The following is a 20,938-nucleotide window of genomic DNA, read 5'->3' on the forward strand; positions in this document are numbered from 1 at the left end:
CTTGTCCGAAAGAGCTCTTAATCTTAGATAGACGATGATAAATTGATAGATGGATAGAAGAAGGATGGAGGAGCAAAAAATAAAGGTTTATCCATTTGCCTAGCAGTTCTGCTACTAGATGAGACAACATCCATTTTTTTGAGTGGAGAACTTCACTACAAATTCAGCCTCTGCTATGTTTCGTAGGTGTTTTTTAATTATTAATTTACACATCAAGTGGATTTAGCCAGATTGGTTGGAGTGCTTACTTCTATACAGACTTTGTAGAGAAAGAAATATGCCATTGACTGAGGTCCTTCTCTTTACTATCTGCATTATAATTGCATTATTATAATTACATTATAATTATAATAATATATTATAATTATTATTATAATAATAGACAATTATAATTGTCTGTGCATGTGTATGTGTGTGTGTGTGTGTGTATAGCTTGTATAAATGTATATGAATGTTATATGAATGTAGTTTATAATGTAAGATTGATTGCTTCAGAAACAATGTTAAATTAGTTGTTATACTCCAAGAAAAATAAAGAATTAAAATGGAATGCAGGGCAAGCTCTAAGTAGTGAAAGAAGATTGGTATAGAGAGGTGCCTATAAACTATTTTGCCTAAGGGCACAAAGGGAAAAATAAAATTAGCGGATGAGTTTAAAAATAGCGCACTTAAAATTTTAGTAACATTATTTCTACGGTTAATAATGCAATGCCCATTCTTATGTAGATAAATTTTCAAAAAATGTTATACAGTAGAGTGGATTTAAATTGTGTGCACTTGCTATAAATAAATCCAGTTCATTATATCCCATGGCCATCAAATGGGGTCAATGTAAAATTGGCAAATAATGACTTTTGGCAGTATTCCTTATTGAGGGCTTACCAGTTTATGCTGGCATCAAAGCCCTTCAAATATCCCCCTTTTCATTTTGAACAATAATGACTATTCCAAGAAGTGGATCAGCCATATCCTTACTTTGAGCTGGATTTATTTTTCCCTTAATAGTTTTGTATTTTTTGTGCTGAATCACCCTAAGGCCAAAACATTGGGGGGGGGGGATCTTTTGACAGTATTTTTGGAAAGCAATCAGAACAATTCCCCATTAGTTGGCATGATGTGTATGTGAGTCTGTTTCTCTCTGAGTATCTGTGTTATACACACATACTTCTACCCTACTGAAATCAAAATTACTTTTTAGCAGCATTCTCATAGAATAGAAATAGAACAATTGAAAACATCCACCATCAGATATAAAATGAACCAAACCTAAAAAAAAAATCATAATATTTAAAAACCACAATCGACACAAAAACAAAAATAAAACCATAAAAAGGGAAAGAGAAAGTGGCATCCTATAAATAAACACAGAGGAAATAATAAATCTTCTCAGGCTGATCTAATAGGTTTGAAAGAAGATGTCATTGCAAAATCATTGCAAGCCCTCTGAAAGAATTCCTTCTTCATAGACTTCCAAAAAGGCAGTAAGGAGCTGCCAACTCAATATCCACCTGTACCGCAGCATTGGTCCCACCACAAAAAAAGCAGTGTCTTTTTGCTTTAGCCCCTCCAAATTTCTAAAAATGTCAGATTTACAGAATATTTTCTGTAGTTGTTCTAACAAGTTGGGCCAGTACAGTGGTGGGATTCAAAAACTTTTACTACCAATTCTGTGGGCGTGGCTTGATGGGCATGACAGGGGAAGGATACTGTAAAATCTCCATTCCCCACCCCCACCCCACTAACCTGTTTTCCAGCTCCATTCTCCTGTGCAGGGCAACAAAAGAAGATCCAGCCGATCAGCTGAGATTCAGGAGGCAGAGAATAGATGGGGGCAGGGCCAGTCAGAGGTGGTATTCTGAACTACTCAAAATTTCCGCTACTGGTTCCCCAGAACTGGTCAGAACCTGCTGAATACCACCTCTGAGCCAGTTTGATTTTCCAATCAAAGGAATCTCATCCCATGTTATGCTCCAGCAGAAGGCATGAAGTGAAGGAGAAGGATGTGGGAGAGCTGGGTAAAAAAAAAGTCCAAAGAAGAGTCAAAGTCCAAGCTTGGGAATACATCCCTATACTTGGAAGAGAGGATCGGGAATATTTTTAATGTTGAAGTAGACTAGTATTAATATGAGGGATAAGTTAGCCTGCTTTTTTAAAAAAAAACAACCCTATTTTTAATGATTTAATATAAGTTTGTTCATTTGTTGAAATGAGTTCTCTGTGGCATGTTATGTCTTTGTCAAATTCTACCCAATTATGTTACTTTAGAGATTTAAAGAATTTCTGATCCACAAAAGTGATTTAATGGACCAATAAGAGAAATAAACTCCTACAAGAAGGAGGTTACATGCAGTATTGTATCAAAAAAAATCAAATGGTATAACTGCACATATTAGAGACACCACATATTTTTGACTCTGCTGTTCCAAAACTGTTCCCGTCTTTCAAGCCTAATAAAATCATCTTAGGCTGTACATTTTCAACAGCACCATTAAATTTTGGGCTTGGAGCTAGAGTGTTTAACAACTTGCAGAATACAGTACAGTGCTAATTTCTGAAATCTATAATTTGACAAATGGCTATATTTGTTTTTGATACCTGATGGCTTTTGCAATGAATTATTTCCCTTTCTAGCTCTCAGTAATTGGTATTTATTCTCAATAGTATATATATTACTTTCAATACTTTCTAGTCAAACAGTATCTGTTGCTTCAAAAACTCTGTAAAAGTGGTACCTTTGGGAGGATGGAATATATGTGGCCTTCAACCTGTCTTTGATGTCAATTCCTATTACATCCAGCTAGCATGATATGATAATGTCATATCATCATATCTGCAGATATCATATCATCAGATCTGCAGTCTGTCAAAAGCTGTAAATCTGCATGCTGCCATTCCTATTCTATTGTATTAAATCAATGGAAAACTGGAATTTGATCAATTGTAAAACAATTCCTCCTTTCTAGATATATAAGATTGTGAATGCTGAAAATAGAATTAGCTATATAGGTGGAACCCGACAGTGTACTGAAATATAAATGGTACCCAAGAAAAGTTAGGCAGATAAGTAATCTAGTCTGTGCAATTTGTATTTCTAAAACCATCATTTAAAATAAACTGATTAAAATTGGTATATGAACAGCAAACAGCAAACACAATCCATGACAACCTTTTGTAGACAGTATCCGTAGAAAGTTTTCTTAAAATTACATTAAATGTCAATAAAGATGGATAAATGAACCAAAATGAACCATATCATTCTAAGTTCAGTTCTGATACATAAGCTGTTCTAGGATAAGCAAATAGCAAGTAGTCATATGATCAGTTGAAGAAAATTACCCTAAAGTTATTTAGGATTCTTTACAGCAGAATGCAGATTTTTAGATCCAACACCATCAAGGTCACTTCCCCACCCACCCCCACTCTAGACAAAATGAAAACATGATTCTTAATTTCCTGCGAAATCTGATGCATTTTGAATATCAGGTTCTTTATCAAAGGCATTATAAATCACACTTGAAAACAGAAACATTCTATTTCTATACAAAGCAATCAAAAGTTATTTACATTCCAAGATCACACACAATAAAAGACCAGCATACAATGCAATATCTATTAAAAAATTAAATTGAGAGGAAATACAAAAGCAATTAGTAGCTAACAATTAATAGCACAAGAAAGGAACTGGACAGTTTCCTACAGCTATAACTGTTGGTAAAAATTTTATAAACCTCTTAGAGGTTTTTGAAGAGTTCACTCAGAAGAAAGATAATAGCCTCTTGGTCACAAAGGCAATTAGAGTTATTAACAATTGCAAGTATTAAAGTTAATCATTAATGGGTATACAATGGCTGTTTTAATAGAATGTGTAAGACCAATTCTATTTCTGAGTTTGAACAGAAAGAAAGACTTTCATATGGGAGGCTTATAAATCTACTGGTTATTGCCATACTAGTGCCCCAAAACACAGATTATCATGTTACACTGTAGTGTAAATCGAAAGTGTAATATGTTTTTATAGATTTCGTGGTCTGTGTATAAATGGAATGTTTTATATTTTATTAAACATTTTTTAAAATCATTTAGATTGCAACACCACTACCAAAAGTTAGAACTTAATAAATACTTCTGATAGGTTATTATCTTCTTATTCATTCACCTGTAATACTCACCCAAACTGATCCTGAAAAATTGAGGGAATCATGTCCAAACATACTATAGCCAACTTTGAAATCCTGATTGATTGATTATGTGCCACCGTATTGTATCAACAATTAGTTCCCAGTTAGATATGTTGTCCAGGAGGATCTCTCTCGAACCTGGTCCTTTAGATATTCCGACATACACCTATTACTGTAGTAATTAAATCCATCCACCTGGCTGTTAATTCTCTTTTTTCTCTTTCCTTAAATTCTAATTCTGTACATAAATGAAGAATTTTAGACAACTTAACAAAATCCATGTTATCAGCCCGTATTATGTTTTAATTAAGATTGTGACTGTCTATATGGAATTGGTTCCCTGAATAAATAAGAGACAGAATATAATCATTCCCCGCAATCACTATCACTGCCAACCCCAACTCTAGGTTTTCATTCTGGGTGATGAGATTGTAAAATATTTATCCTGGAAATAGAGAAAATTTTGTCACTTCAGTCCAATAAATGGACTTCATCCCCATGTCTCTTCATTTCAGCTGTTGTGGCTGACATCAATATTTATATATATATTTTTACAAATTACAGCATTTGGGGGGAAAATATGGAACATAATCTTTACAGTAAATTGATTTTTTGTCTTATAATGTTTTAGTAAAATGAATACTGTAATTATATTGAAGTACCTGGAATGGTGACAAAAATAAATCCAATGCTTAGTCAAGATGATGAGGAGTTAAAAGTTGGGAAAATATTAAAAAAAAGTTAGCTGCCTAGAATCATTGACTAAAATGGGTGCTATAGAAATTGAATAAATAAAATAAATGAATAAGTAGATTTTAATTTTTTCTTAGCTCCCTTGGATTTTAGGAAATCCAGAAATTCCAATTTTTTGTTTCAAAAACAAAAACAAAAAACTTTTCAACTTTTAAGATAATTTTTTTAAATGATTGTTTTGCAAACCCAGGATAAAGAAGAATATCTTTATCTGGTTAAATTGGGAGACATTCTTCACCCTAAAATGTAAACTTAGAAAATTTTAAGAAGAAAAAAATGATAAATACAATCTGTGAATTTTATAATAAAGCCAGTTTTATTGGAAAGAGAAAGGGAATTTGTCTAAGGAATTAGATTGTTTGGCATGAAGCATAGAAGCATAATCTCTAGAGATCAGAAGAAAAGAGAACCACCCTGGATGATCAAGAGGAAGGATTTGAGTTGCTTCAGTCTGTATGGAAATATTTAACAGACTTCTAGTAGTCATAACGGGAATGTGATGTTCTTGCACTCAATAAGCAAATAGCTGAGTCATAAATGCAGCTTCAGACATCAATCCCAAGAGAAGACATCATCATGAGAATCCTCCTCTTACAGTATTTTCAGTTTGGGAAAGGAAAGGGGAAAAAGTCAAAGTGATGGAAGGATGATGTGTAGTAGAAAGTAACATAGCAGCAGCACATACCTCATCGTTTGTAAGAATAAAGTGGCTCAAACCACCATCAGAAGAAACTCATAAATAGTCAAATGGAAAAACAGAAGCTCATTCAACAGGGCAGAATTCGTCTAGGAGACTATAAAACAGGTTTTAGCAGAGTATTGATTTAAAAAACACTCTAAAAAACACTTGAAGAGATTCTGCATGTATGGGGTCTAAACAAGTGCCTTTTTGAAAGTACGTTTATATGCAGTCCTTGATGATCTCTCAGCTTGGTTGTTTGCAAACGTTAATGAATTGTCTGCAAGCAAACAAGCCCAGGAAACACAGAGGACTCCACAGTTCAACCCTGAGAAATAGTTTGAGAGGACTGAGTAATTGGCCCAAAGTCATCCAGCTAGCTTTGTATTTAAGGCAGAAGTAGAATTCACAAACTCCCAGTTTCTAGCCTAATGCCTTAACTACTGCACCAACCTGGTTCTACTTTTAGAAAATTGGATTCTCAGCGTAGTATTTTTTTTAACCAAATATTTAAATAGTCACGTTGGTGATAACCGTTATAAACATGTACACATATAAACCTTCAGCGTTGTAATAGATGGAGTTGTGTGCACATACCCTACTTATTTAGAGTGTTCTGCAACAAATAAATAAATTCAAGAGCTAATCTTGAACCATCTATCTTAAGGCTTACTGGAAGCTCTAGAAATGTCTATTAAATTGCATAGAATTTTGGATTGCTTCTTTTAATCAAAGGCAAATGGGATAGATTTTATTTTCAAAAGACATTATTTATTGAGAAATGCCTTTGAACACCAAGGAAGGTAGATGTACATGTATATAAAACAATTTAGATTATTGTTTAGGGGGGAAAAGCAGCATCCCCATGGTCACATTATCAAAATTGAGTTGCTTGGTGATTGATTCTTATTTACGACTGTTGCAATTTTCAGGGAGTCATGTGATCATCTTTTGTGAACTTCTGACAGGCAAAATCAGTGGGGAAGCCAGTTTCACTTAATGTGATGACCCAGGGCATGGCACAAAGGCAATACAGTCAGATAATCAGTAGGAGTCCCTTTATTAGATCCAACTTTGCCCCCAATGTTCTGGTTACCTTCTGGCTGGAGAAAAACTCTCCCAGGAACAACCTTTGGCTGCAGAGAATCAAGTCCAAAATGTGATCAACAAAAACAATAACTAAAGTCCAATCAATACAAAATGAGGTAATTAGTCCAGCAGGGCAGGAGCAAGAATTCCAGATGTGAAGGCACGGCAATAACTCAATATGGTTGGGAAGACGCTAGGAACACAGATAACCAAAGTCAACACAAGATAAACTCACATTTGCTCCCAGAATCTGCCACAATCAGCATGCATCTCTTTTAAACTGTCTTCCCAGCTGTGGCCAATGAAGGGAATCAGGACCCTTTCCTCCCCCATAAGCCATGCATCCTACATTGCTCTCTTCTCCATTTCTCCCTGCGTGCCCTAGGATGAAGAGGGAGTGGGCCTTGGTCTTCCTCTGAACTCCCTCTCCTTTCTTCTATCTCTTCCCTGCTCTGCCCAGCCAGACTTTGCCCTTCCCCAGTTTCCTCCACAGCCAACAGAACCACACTCCCACTCCCTGTCAGCTGTTCATCTTCCTCCTCGGATTCAGACTCCGACAGGGGCATGACACTTAACAACAGTGTTATTAATTTACCAACTGCAGTGATTCACTGAACAACTATGGTAAGAAGAATCATAAAATGGGGCAAAACTCAGTTAACAAATGTTTCACTTAGCAACAGAAATTTAGGGTTCAGTTGTGATCATAAATTGAGGACTACCTGTATGCTGAAATTACTTTTAGTAGTGTAACCATATCCTATGGGTAATAGTCAATTAAAATTCATTACCAATTTTAACTAAGGTGATTATCAGAATTTTTGTGGTCTACTTCAAACTTCTGCTCTTCCCTGTGGATATGAAGTGGATGTTAAGAAGGCAAGATTTTCTCAAGAGGAAATCAAAACCGATTAAAGAGAAAGTGCTTCAGAGGAGCATTTAGCATGCTACTGATAGTATCTGTTTATTCTTCAGTTGGACAAAAACAATAATTAAAAGACATCATGATCCTAGGGCAAACTGCATTATGAGAGAAATTTGTCCTCTCTCCCTCACTCTTAGAGTCAGTTATCTTTTGCTTCTCCTGAAGATCCTACTAGTGACCTGTGGGGGAAAAACAAAGAACTCTTCCACGTTTTATGGATACATCCTTCCTGTACAACAAATTGGTTCCTTTCTGGTGCAAAAATACAGGGTAGATCCTATATCATTTCTATTCAGCTACTATTACATACATAAAATACTTAAGACTAGAATAACTGAAGGTGCCAGCCCCTTGGGGAATCTCCATGCTACTTACCCACCATGATGTTTCCAGTAGCTTTGGAAAGTTCAATCTCTTTTGAAATAGATATAGATACAGCTATAGATGTAAAATAATGTAAAATTTTGCTTGTTGTTCATGTCTCCCTCTTTCTTCCTGATTTTGTCCTTTTGTCCTGTTTTGTCAGTTAACTGGGTTTGATGTTATTAATAAGCATCAAGCTATATATCTGCTAACTGATCAGAGGGACATGTGTGCTTTCTCTGAACTGGAGATATGGGTTGATGTGTGTGTGTGTGTGTGTGTGTGTGTGTGTGTGTGTGTGTGTGTGTGCTAGAATTGAAAACTGTCCATAGTTATTTTCCAGCAAAATAGCTATGGGCCCAGCAGGGAGACAGAGCACCTAGAGCAGAGGTAGTGTTCAGCAGGTTCTGACCAGTTTTGGAGAACCGGTAGTAAAAAAAATTGAATCCCACCACTGATCCAGAGACTATATCAGAAAACATCTCAATTTATGTTCAGACATTTCGCAAAGCATACCAATGGACCAGCATTCAAAGGCTAGACATTATGGATACTCTTCAGGAATTAAGCCATCCTGAGAAGGATGGTTCACACCTACAAGGCTGGCATAAAGTGGTTGAAAAGGGCACTGCCATTGGGACCAGAAAATCTTCTCGGTAAAGATGGGAACGAATAATAGCATCTCAAACTGGAAGTTGGAGGCACTGTTTGACAAGTGTGTCCTTTCAATTTCAGAGGTGCCACATCTAGAGGAAGTCCAAACCAGGATAGCTTAGATGAAACAGAATAAAATGAATATGAAATAATTCTGAAGTTGGACTTGACAAACTATTGATTGATTCAAAATTGTGCTTCAGGGGAAAAAAGGTCAGAAACACACTAAGATAGACATCTCACTCAGGAATGACCTTGGTTCTGAAAAGTTTTGTGCTTTTTAACATATCTAAATGTTAATTTTTGCAAGTTTACTTTCTCCCTTCTTTGCCTGTCTTTTATCCCAGTTATCTTTTATCCCATTTTTGCCTGTTAGGTGTATTGACATTTACTGGCGTTGAATAAATAAATATCAGCTATATTTTTGCTAAAATTGAAGGGATATGTGTCCACAGTCTGCTCAGTATATAATAACTGACTGCTGGGTGCAAACTAAATTGGATATTGCAATAATTTACCAACCTCTATGTGAATCTGACCTACAATTGTGTTTCCTGAAATGAGTTTTAAAAAGAAAGAGCAACTGAGAGAAAGAGTTGCTGCCATTTGAAAAACCAGACCTGGCATGGAATTTCTAACACTGAAGAAATAAACTGTAGTACTTTAAGAAAAAAAAATCAGTGACCTAGCTTTGTGATAGTTTCACCTACACCACACCTAAAGCAGTATTAAAATGATGCTTTCCCCAGACTCTGTACCACTGTGTGGATGGATAGGTCCAGAGCTATTATCTAGCTGCTAAATTGTTTGCAATGTTTTAAAGACTTTCCAATTTTCTGTTAATTGTAATGCTTTAAAGGAAAATGTAATAAAGGAGAAATAACACAAATTGACCAAATGTCTAGATACCACCATAAAAATTTCATGTGTCTTTTCTCAATTTTAAAGGTATTATTTAAGCCTGTATTCCATTTTGTAGAAGGAAATGGCATGATCCCATTCACTTCAGAAGAGGTAGAACCATGGCCAACAGAATCTACCGTTGTTAAAAACTATAATCCCCACATTCTAAATTTGGTCCTTTTTTCACCAAATATTTCCAGGAGTTTAGTTCCATTCTGTGTTTTCTCAAAATAACTGTACTCTGACACATCAGAAATTTAATTTAATTTTTTTTCAGTTGGTCATAGCTAAATCTCCTCCCCATACTTCGTGATTACAAATTTAAAATGGATGTATCAAATCAAATTAAATTGCAGCCAACAGTTAACAATGATTAAAAAATAAACCAAAATGGTTGAAAAATCAGGATTATTTTATTTTATTCAAAAGTTATAAACTATCTAGATTTCTTAATTTAGGAAGTTTCTACAACTTTCAGTATATAATCTGAATTGAGGAAAAAAATAAGATAAATGAAAGGCTTTTGATAAATGTTAGGGAGTCTATGACAGGAAATGAGATAGACATACACTGAAATAATGACTTCAACATACAGATCTCATTTATACCACTTTCTATTCTCAAATATTTTAATCTTAGACAATTTTCACAATCTAAAACTCACACTATATATCGTATTATATACATATATATGTATAAATAAATCAAGATCATACTACGCAGGATGACAGTGAGACAGAAAGCAGATAATGCTCTCATTGTGGCATTTTTTTCATGTATTCATTTTCAGCTATAATTTTTTCACCTGCATAGATCAATTCTCTGAATTCTTATAGTAGCCAGCAAAAAAGTCAGATAAATGTTGGAAAGAAGGAATTCTGTATGCTTGCTCTATTCAGCCTCTTTCTTTTCATTTCAAAATCTGACTAGGCTTATGTTGTTTTAAACAAATATTTTTAAAAGACATGAAACTCTAATGTGGATTTTCCATCCATGCCCATGTGATCATGTTGGTTTTCTAGTTTAAGATTGTAAAAGAGATATTATTGCTCATTTAAGAAAATCATCTCAGTTACTTCCTAGGCTCGTAAGAAGCAAACTGTCTTTTGCAAAACCATTCACAGTTCCCAAGAATTAAAAAATGAGAAAGCTGAGAAATGAGTAGCTGATACATCATAAAGCCAATAAATGAGAAAAGTGAAATATAGAAAAGAGATAAAAGGAATATTATGGATCAAGATTCCCCCAATAAACTAACAATATTCTATTTCATAATACTTAGTGGCTCCCAATCTCTCTACCGTGGAGAGAGGTTTTTCCATGGACCAGAGGGTTCATGGTTACATATGCTGCCTGCATCCCACAGATAGAGCTTTGCCTGTTTGCATAGCCTGGTTTCTAGTATGCCACAGCCCAGTGCCGGTCAAAGGACCAGGGATTGGGTACCCTTGTTCTAACTGATTCTACCTCTCCAATGTTTCTAAGCATTTATTTAAAGCTCCAAAGATATTTATAACATAGTCACAAATTACTTCTGTTTTGAAAAGTATGCCACAGCTTAAAAATAAGTATTGTAGTGTCAGAAAAAGAAAATATGGAAATCAGAGGAGAGGTGAGTTATTTTGAAAATTATGTGCTCCCTAATTCCACCTTTGTGATATCAGCACTGTAAGTGACCCCCTGCCATTTTCCCTAGAAAATCATATTATTGTTAATGAAGCCACCCTTATAAAATAAAGTGCAAATTTTAGCGATCTTTGGAAATGTAATAAATCACAAAGTGAATTGGACAATAGATGCCTTTTTAATATTGTAAAGTGACATTTGCTATACAATTACATTGTGCAATGCCTGTTAAACTGTAGAGAACATTTTTCAAGGAAGTCATTTCTATGACACAATTGCAACAAAAGTAGGATGTATACTAAACCCACTGGCAGTTCAAACAACAGCCAGTATCCCAAGTAAGAGACCTATCAAAAGCTTTAGGCACCCCCTACTCCTATTACAATACAAATATCTAGTTAATATGCATTTCACAACTTGGAAATGCTCCTGACAGATGTATATAGTCTTGGTATCAATTGACACTTATCTGAGAAACTTCCTTATAATGCACTGTGCAGACACATATCTGAGAAATGTTCTTTCTACATGGACTGGACACTATTGTGTACGTGTACTTTAAGCATTGAGAGCCAGTTTGGTATAGTGGTTTAGGCATAAAACTAGAAATTAGGATATAGGATTCTAATCCTGCCTTAGGCATGAAGCCAGCTTCGTGATTTTGAGTCAATCACTCTAACTCCTAAGAAGAAGGCAATAGCAAACTATTTCCAAATATGTTGCTGAGAAAAACACAGGGACTTGTACAGGAAGTTGCACAGAATCAAAACTGACCTGTAGAAACGAACAAACAAAACCCCTTTAATCACGAGCCACATGCTAACCACAATAGCTCAAGATTCCATCTACTTGATTCACAAGTAGATGGAAGTACAAACGCTTGTACCTTTTATTTAATCTATTCACTTCTAAAGGGAAATCATAATCAAGATTGATGATTGTACTGACATTTGTCTTGAGCAAAGCCTTGTTTTACCCTGCAGAGATTGACAGATTTATTGTTCCTGGATTACTTGTCTTACACTATTGGCTTATTTCTCCAATTCTGTAATTGTATGTTGAATGCACATTCAGGGTCAATTCTCTGTCATCTGTTTTGCCAAGTTCAATAAAAAAAAGAAGTAAATTGTTTCTCAAATCCAGATGAAAAGATACTGAATTTATCTTTCTGGCCCCCAAAAGCTCAAATTCTTTTATCATAAATAGTAAAAATTCAGTAGTAGCAGCAAAATTCAATAACTCACCATGCAAAGGGGTCAAATACTGAAACATCTACCCATCTACCTATTTACACATGGCATAGCAAGAATGAAAATTAATGGATCATTTAAATCATTGCTGTTTCAATCAAACATTCAATCAAGACTACTGTGTGACTTTTGTCATATCTTACTCCTTACCTGTCAGCATCAATTCTTAAACCAGGAAGAAGATCTTCCATAATTTAAAATGGCTGAAAAAGCAATATCATGTAATAGGCAACTCAGCATCCCAGGTCCTACTATTTGTGTGCTTTCTGTATCAGCTATTGGGGGGAAGGTTTGTTGCAGTGCTTCAATCCTCTCATAATCCTTGCATTTCAAAGGGGAATGATAATCACATTCTCTGTTGATTACAAAATTGTACGTTTCTAACTTGAATGCCTCCCCAAAACTTATACATGAATGGATAGCACAATGACTCAACTTCAACATCACCTTGGACTGTCAGTATAACATTTCACTAAATGAAGTAATTACAATGAATGTCTATGGAAATTCCCAGTCATCCAGGTTAAGGTGCTTTTTCAAGAGGCAAGTAGATTTTCTGATATATATTTTTAGGAAACTGCTTCTTATCCAAGAGCTGAAGTAGCTTCTTGGATAAGAAGTGAAACATCTTGAAAGAAAAACCAGAAAGTCCCTCTGTCTCTTGAAAAAGCACCTTTGGGCCATTACAATGAACTACTGCTAGAAACATTCAGGTGAAAGACAGTGATTCTAGCCATCCACCTATAGATTTCATAAAATTATTACTTAATATTTTTATTTGTATTCTGTCTTGGGGATTTTGCACAGGATCTTAGCTGTTCCTAGTATTGCACTCTTCTGAACTGACAGCTCTGATGTTGTTCCTGAAATCTGATATATAAAACTACACGTATAATTATTTGTAAATCAAATGTTATGAGCTATATCCCATTTGTTCCTGTCTCTTAGATCGAATTGCACAGAACATAATTAAGTCCCATTTGGAGACGTGTCAGTATACAATGGAGGAACTACACCAGCTAGCCTGGCAAACCCACACATATGAAGAAATCAAAATATACCAGAGCAAGGTACCAAAAAAAAATCCAATAAAATGTTGTTTCTTTTTTCCTTACCATAAAGAACCATTCTCTGTGTTGCCTCTCTGAATTCATGATTATAACTACATTATAACTAGATTATAACTAGATTATAACTACAGTGATTGCAAAAGGATGGATTGCAAAATTAAAAGGTGGAGCAAACTTTCCAATCTTCATCTAATTCCATTAGAGAAATATCAAAAGTGGAATCAGATCATTTGATTGAGTTAGGAACTTGGCAGAACTAAGGTATTATCTGCATATTCTAAAACCCAAACTTGTTCAAAAACCATTCCTATGTTTAGTTAATTATATTCCTAATACAGGTCCTTTTTTGTTACGGGTCTACCCTCCTAGAGAAGATGATGATTGGAATCAAAGTTCTAGGGATATAATGACAGTGAAGTTGACACCTTATTAAACAAAACCAGGGGCCTATTAAACATCCAAGGGGGCAAATCATTTCATGATTATCATAATCTAAATCAAAGGTGGACAAATTTTATGGAGCTTCCCATTTGAGAATATTGAGAATGGGAATATTTTTTTAAATGACCAAGAGCCACAATGAATGGGACAATGACATTATTGCAAATGGGTAAACAGATTATCTAATGGGATCCATGTGGCGAGTGGATGAGGCAGAGCAGGAGGGGAATTGAGTTTTGGGGGGGGACCTTAACCAGATGCATTCAATATTAGATGTTTGCCAATCTGTTACCAATTTTCAACAGAATAATCTCTGACCTAAAAGAAACATTCTCTCTCTCTCTGGTTTCCTTCCTTTTCATGTGACTTCTTGAAGTCAAGAGAAGCATTATGGCAGCAGTGCGCAATCCAGATCACACATGCAATTCAGTATGTGGTGGAATTTGCAAAACGGATAACGGGGTTCATGGAACTCTGTCAGAATGATCAAATTCTACTTCTCAAATCAGGTTTGTGGAGGAGATTATATTACAGTCTAACAATACTTAACCGGCAACAATATTTGATCAATAAAAGAAGATAAAGATACGGGATCTGTTATGCTTAGTAAAAAAAAAATACACATTCTTACCATTATTTCTTTTTCTATACCAGTATGCAAAATAGAAAATTGCACAGTGCCTATCATGTGGAAACACCAATGTTATATGTTTAGTTGCACATAAAAGTGATTGAAAGTATGACGTTGTAAGCCGCTTCCAGTCATTCAACAGTGAGCTGGGTAGCATATAAATGTAATTAATAAATAAATAAAACAATCATCATCCTAGTGGGACAAAGTTTAAAATAATATGTGATTCAATATTCTTCTAAAATAAAGCTTGAATATACCTTTTCTTACAACATTCATCAAATATCAGAAGTAGTATTTTTACAATACAGAACTGGCTATACCTTCTTGTTGGGATATTTCTGTGTAATATCTAAGAATTTTTGTTATCATTTCAGGCTGCTTGGAAGTTGTTCTAGTGAGAATGTGCCGTGCCTTCAATCCACTCAACAACACTGTCTTATTTGAAGGAAAATATGGAGGAATGCAAATGTTCAAGGCTTTGGGTAAGCTGGTTGCATTGCTTGTAAATAATTGGGCTGAATAATTGGACTGAATAATTGGGCTAAATAATTGGGATAAAAATATATTTCAGCATTTGTAATATTTAGTGGATCAAGAATCTGCTAGATCTATTTTCGCAGATGAGAAAATAAAGTTCAGTTCCTATCGGGATATTCTGCTTATATCCCATATAATAGCAGCAAACCAACTTTCTTGTTCTTGAATCTGTTTATTCAGTAATTATTTTACATGCTTTTGTCATGTCATCTGGGTAAGCAGAATTGAAATTCATTTCTCCCATAGATTTATGAGCTACTACCAAATTATTTTTAAAGTACAGGCTGAAAACATGTATTAGATTTGGAAAAGGTACAAGTTTGGATTTTAGATCAGAATAAGATTGAAGTATAAGATAGTAAACATACATATTGAAGGAAGAGTGTAAAGATTTAGGGTGAGGGAGCCAAGGCATTCAAAGCAGGAAAGACGAGGACAGCTGGATCAAACATGTATCATAACATCATGATGCAAATCCATGACTCAGCTTTTATGTCTGACCTCAGGATAGAAGTCGGGAAGGGCAGGGGTCATTTTGTGAGATCTCAAATTCTACTGTGTTCAGAAAGTTTTAAAAAGTAACTTCAGTTTTTTTGTGGATCTCTAACCTGAAAGGGGAAATTACTTCTACATAAATTATATTAACTGAATGAGCACATTAGATTTATAATAAGTAATTAAGTGACAGATCACAGTTTGTCTTCATAGCCCTAAGTGGTTTAGATAGGTGAATGACTAGCTGCTCCATTACAAACCTGATAGCTGTTCATTAAAGTTCCTCTTTCAGGTATTCCATCTGTAAAGTTGAGATGGGTGTTTAAGACAGCAGCATGCAGAATTGATGGGCAAATGACAGGAAAGTCCACAAGTATTGTTTTCATGGTTCATGTGACTCCCTTGAGTGGAGCCAGGACTGAGAACGATTGAGCAGTTGATAGAGCTGAATGGAAGCCTAGATCTCTTCAACCATAAAGTATAAAGCTTAACCAATTGAAGCATGTGAGTGTGAGATTCATTCTTGCTACTATTTTGCTACTATCAAAGCCATACCCAGAAACTTTATGTAGGTGGCTGGGTAATAACTTGACAACAGTGCTTAATACTGGTTGTTGAGCTGTATAAATCCTATACACACTCAGAAGGTATTTCTAGAACTTGATTTGGTTATCTGTTATCTCTAGGTTCTGACGACCTTGTGAATGAAGCATTTGACTTTGCAAAGAATTTGTGTTCATTGCAGTTGACCGAGGAAGAAATTGCTTTGTTTTCATCTGCTGTTCTAATATCACCAGGTGATTTTATGCAACTGATTTTCCTTTTTTTAAAAAAAAACAACAACAACAACCTCATCCTGCATTCAAAATCTACTCAATTTCATTGAGGACCACATCAGGGCTGTGGTTGACCTTGAGGGGCTGAGTGGACGTGGCTGACTGGGTGGGTGTGGCCAACTGGGTGGGCATGGGCAGCTTGATACCACTTACTTGGCATGGCCGACTGGGTGAGCATGGCTGACTGGTGGGCATGGCCAGCTTGACGCCACTCCCCAAACTGCTGGCATGTGACATCTTTGCACTGAGTAGACCAGGCTGAAGACATGCTGGCCCGATGTTTCCTCTTCGCATTGGGTAGACCAGGCTGAAGCCACGCTGGCCAGCCCCTTACATTTTTCCAGGACGGTCCCGTGGGCCAGATCTGACCAGATCGCAGGCCAGATATGGCCCATGGGCCTTGTGTTTGACATCCCTGCTGTAGCATGTCACCCATGTAGGCATATTAATTTAATCAAGGAAGGCTGAATTGATGTAATCAGTTTTGTGTTTTGTTTTAAATGAGGTATACGTTAGAAATTCAGAAGCTACAACCAGAAAAAATGTCATTGCTGAGTGCCCCACAGATCTCTTTTCTTGTAGATCAGGAACACTCAACATCAGAGATGAGTGAGTGAACAGGACAGATTGTTACCTGGAGGTAGTTTGTCAGTACCTCCGTTTCCTTGGAAAATTCTTTAAATTCAGTGCCCTTTAAATTTATAGATCAACTTCTGAATCATAAACTATATTCCTTTAGAAAAGATAACATTGCATGGCATAGCTATGGCATTAATATATTGTTCCATTAGAGAAGTGCATTGAGGATTTCACAGCAAAACAGAAAGCCATTGTTTAATTCAAAGTAATTAGATTTTGATTCGAAACTGAAAGAGTGCACTTCCTTCACAAACTAGAGATATTATCTTGCTGAAAATTAAACTAATTACCATGCATCTCCTTTCTACCTTCTAATGACATATATTTATGCTTATTTTAACTTTGTTGTCTTCTTTGGGCAGATCGAGCTTGGCTCTTAGAACCAAGGAAGGTCCAGAAACTTCAGGAAAAGATTTATTTTGCACTTCAACATGTGATTCAGAAGAATCATCTTGATGATGAGACTTTGGCAAAGGTAGAGCATCAATGCAAAATTATATTGATAGAGAAACCAATCTCTAGAAATACAACTATACCAGAATATTTGCTTTCCCTCATTTGTAATGGCAGTTTTCCCCAGTAAAGAAAGCAGTTACTCAAATCTAATGATTCCCAGACTTACTCGGAAAAGCATTGTCAATGACATCAAAGGAAAGTACAGGCCTGTAGGTACATAGACTTTGGTGGGGAAGCTTGCTTAAACAGCAGGTTAATTTAGACCTAATACCTTAATTGGTTTTTGGACCCATTTCTGGAAGAAGCTGGTTGTTCCTGGAACACTGTTCCTCACTTCTAATAAGCTATTTCCCAGAGATGGTATTCAGCAGGTTCTGACTAGTTTTGGAGAACCAGTAGCGGAAATTTGGAATAGCTTGGAGAACCAGCAAATACCACCTCTGACTGGCCCCACCCCTATCTATTCTCTGCCTCCTGAGTCCCAGCTGATTGGCTGGATCTTCTTATGTTGCCCTGCACAGGAGAATGGAGCTGGAAAGTATGTTAGTGGGGTGTGGAGAGAATGGGGATTTTGAAGTATTCCCTGGAGTGGGGAGGGAATGGAGAATTTACAGTATCTTTCCCGTGCCATGCCCACCAAGCCACACCCGCAGAACCAGTAGTAAAAAAAATTGAATCTCATCACTGCTATTTCCCACTATGTTTATGGGCCTCCAATAGGTTCTTGTGGAAGAGCAGATGACACAGCTATAAATGTGTTGCTGGAATTCCTCTGCACCCACAGGAGTCAAACCACGAGTTGCAGAGAAGATCCTCTCTCTAACCAATGCCTTCATTGGCTCCCCTCTACCAGACGCAGTGTTTGATTGGTTAGGCTTACTACTAAACTTTGAAGGGAAAGTTACTTTCAAAAGCTGTTCAAAGAAGCAGCCTTGACTGCAGTGTAAGTGTATTATATTACAGTTAGATAAGCTGGTAGGCTTTACCTCACCTTCTTGACAGATGCAGAGAGGTGAGGTAAACCAAAAGGAAATTATGCAAGTGGGGGAAAAAACCAAAGTATTGAAAGTTGAGTAAGCGCGTTGTTGGCCCAGCCAGGCAAGAGGGTCCCCAAAAGTCATCTGGCTCCCTTCAGAACGGGCGATATCACTGCTGCAAATTTTCTCCTGCTGAATGGTAGCATGCAGAGCTAACCTCTCATGGGAGAAACAGACATTCACCATAAAATGAGGGGTTTCCATTTAAGTTTTTCCTGCTTAAGCTTCTCAAGTATATTAAGAAGGCCTTAACTGATTAACTTAATTGACAGGTTGTCTGTCACAGAAGTTCTGGTTTTGTCTTTCTAGCTAGTCACTTTTTCTTTCCTAAAATTGACTTTAGCTAATCTTTGGTTCCCTAAAATTTATTTTAGTGATTTAAACGTTTTTAAGCAATGTGTGTTTTGTTTATGAACTGTTTAATGTATGGCTTTAGCTTCAGTTGGCAAAGAAAAGTCAGCAATATTATTAAACCATGTTTTTAAAAGTAAAAAAAATAATAATAACGATGTTGGAAGAATTTGAAAGTATGCGTTTATGCACTTTTTGATTTGGAATTAAAAAAAAAAAATCTTAGTTTATCTTTCTCTGTCTGCATTCCAGTTAGTAGCCAAGACACCAACCATTACTGCACTTTGCAACCTGCATGGAGAAAAACTGCAGGTATTTAAACAATCTCATCCTGATATAGTGAACACGCTTTTTCCTCCGTTATACAAGGAACTGTTCAATCCAGATTCTACTGGTTGCAAGTGAAGGGAAAGTGAAAGCTCTTGGAATGCATCGCTGATCAGACAAAGGAATTGTTGTCATGAAGACTTTCTTTAAAACTTGTCACTACTGCAAACCTAGGAATGTCCTGCACTTAATAAAATTATTTTTCACCGCTACAGTTTGAAGAATGTAAATATGCACTCCTGACTGGAGCTTCTTTGGTTTCTCTTCTTTTTGTTAATTTTTTTTTTCTTTTTAAATTTTTAACCGACCAGAAAATTGCAAGAATAGAATACTGGGTGTGATCTTTATTGTTTATTTTTATTTTATTGGGGCTGTGTTCTGGGAGACCACTGTTTATAGATGTTTATTGTAGATATAAAAGAAAGCAGAGAAGTAATTTGCAACATTACTCTGTTTAGTCAAATATAATTTAAGGAAAATCCACTAAACTTACCTAGGCTTACCTATTTCTATGTTTTAGCTAGTTAAATGCATGTGGCAATTTGTAGCTGTCTTGGAAACAGGTGTGTATGTGTATGAAAAAAGTCATGGACTTTCCCTTTGTGTGTGAGGCATCAATGCATTGAGGACTTCATACAGACTTTAAAGGGCCCTGCTTTCCCTGAATTCTTGGCACAAGAGTGGACAAAGCACATTTCAAAGCAGTAGAATGAGTATTTCATGTCTTGCACTATCGCTTTTTCCCTACCCACTATTCAAAGAGGGAACTGTCCATTACCCTTTGTGTTAACCTGGGGTGGGCGAATAAGGGAAAATCTGGAATACTGAAGTCGCATATGGATTCTCTGACACATGGGGAAACTTCATGTCCTGTCTGTCTATGAGCAGTATATATCAGGGAAGGCCAACGCTCATACTTTTGAACCTGGTCTATCCTTTAGACTGTTTAGAACCAGGAAAATATTTTTATGCACCATTTGATCACCTCTCCGTTATAAATTCTAATAAAACTGAATCACCCAGGGCAGTGTTTCCCAACATTGGCCATTTCTAAGTATGTGGACTTCAACTCCCAGAATTCCCTGCCAGCATGGCCATTGATAAGAATGCTGGCAGTTGAAGTTCCTATCCCTAGAAATGGCCAAGGTTCTGAAACACTAATATTTATATAATGCAAAAAAAAAAAAAGAGAGATGCAATACGAGATCTCTCATACACAGAGGAACGCCACCTAAACTTCATTTGAACAACAATTTTTTTCCTCTTTGAATAACATTGCAGGAAATGTTTTCAAAATTTAATTCACATTTGATCATACCACTGGAGAGAGGATAAAATTTCTTTATGAATCAACTGTTAGCCATCCCTGAAATGTACCAAATACTATACACTTATATACATATATATATATATAAGGAATGTATACACACACACACACATGCACACTTGTAGCATAAAATAAGATCCCTATTTTTAAGGACGTTCTCCTGTATTTTTAAATTTCTCTTTGTAATGTGTTAGGTTTATGTTGGGCAAGTAGAATTTTGCTCTGCCATCCATATATAATGACAAGATGGTAATGTTTCTGATCAATTTGTATATAATGTTTATGCGTGCTCAGCCAGTGAATGAGGAAGTCAGATTTGTGTAATTGGTGCCAAAGCCTTGTCTGGATAATTCAAATGGACAGAGAGA

The 20,938-nt window shown here is 36.0% G+C and overlaps 1 protein-coding gene across 1 annotated transcript in view; it reads left to right on the forward strand.

Moving 5' to 3' along the window:
* Positions 1-20,418, forward strand: part of RORB (RAR related orphan receptor B) — a 131,455-nt gene extending 111,037 nt beyond the window's left edge. Inside the window, exons 5-10 of the mRNA XM_087957818.1 lie at positions 13,369-13,490; positions 14,308-14,440; positions 14,940-15,047; positions 16,284-16,394; positions 17,435-17,547; positions 19,169-20,418. Of these exons, the coding sequence (XP_087813944.1) occupies positions 13,369-13,490; positions 14,308-14,440; positions 14,940-15,047; positions 16,284-16,394; positions 17,435-17,547; positions 19,169-19,321 (740 nt within the window). The 3' untranslated portion in view covers positions 19,322-20,418. The remainder of the gene's footprint in view (positions 1-13,368; positions 13,491-14,307; positions 14,441-14,939; positions 15,048-16,283; positions 16,395-17,434; positions 17,548-19,168) is intronic.
* The last annotated feature ends 520 nt before the right edge of the window (positions 20,419-20,938 follow it).

The sequence above is a fragment of the Notechis scutatus genome, chromosome 2 (assembly GCF_049901735.1).
Source record: "Notechis scutatus isolate UNSWTSFEM ecotype Mainland chromosome 2, rNotScu1.2, whole genome shotgun sequence".
Classification (NCBI taxonomy): Eukaryota; Metazoa; Chordata; class Lepidosauria; order Squamata; family Elapidae; genus Notechis; species Notechis scutatus.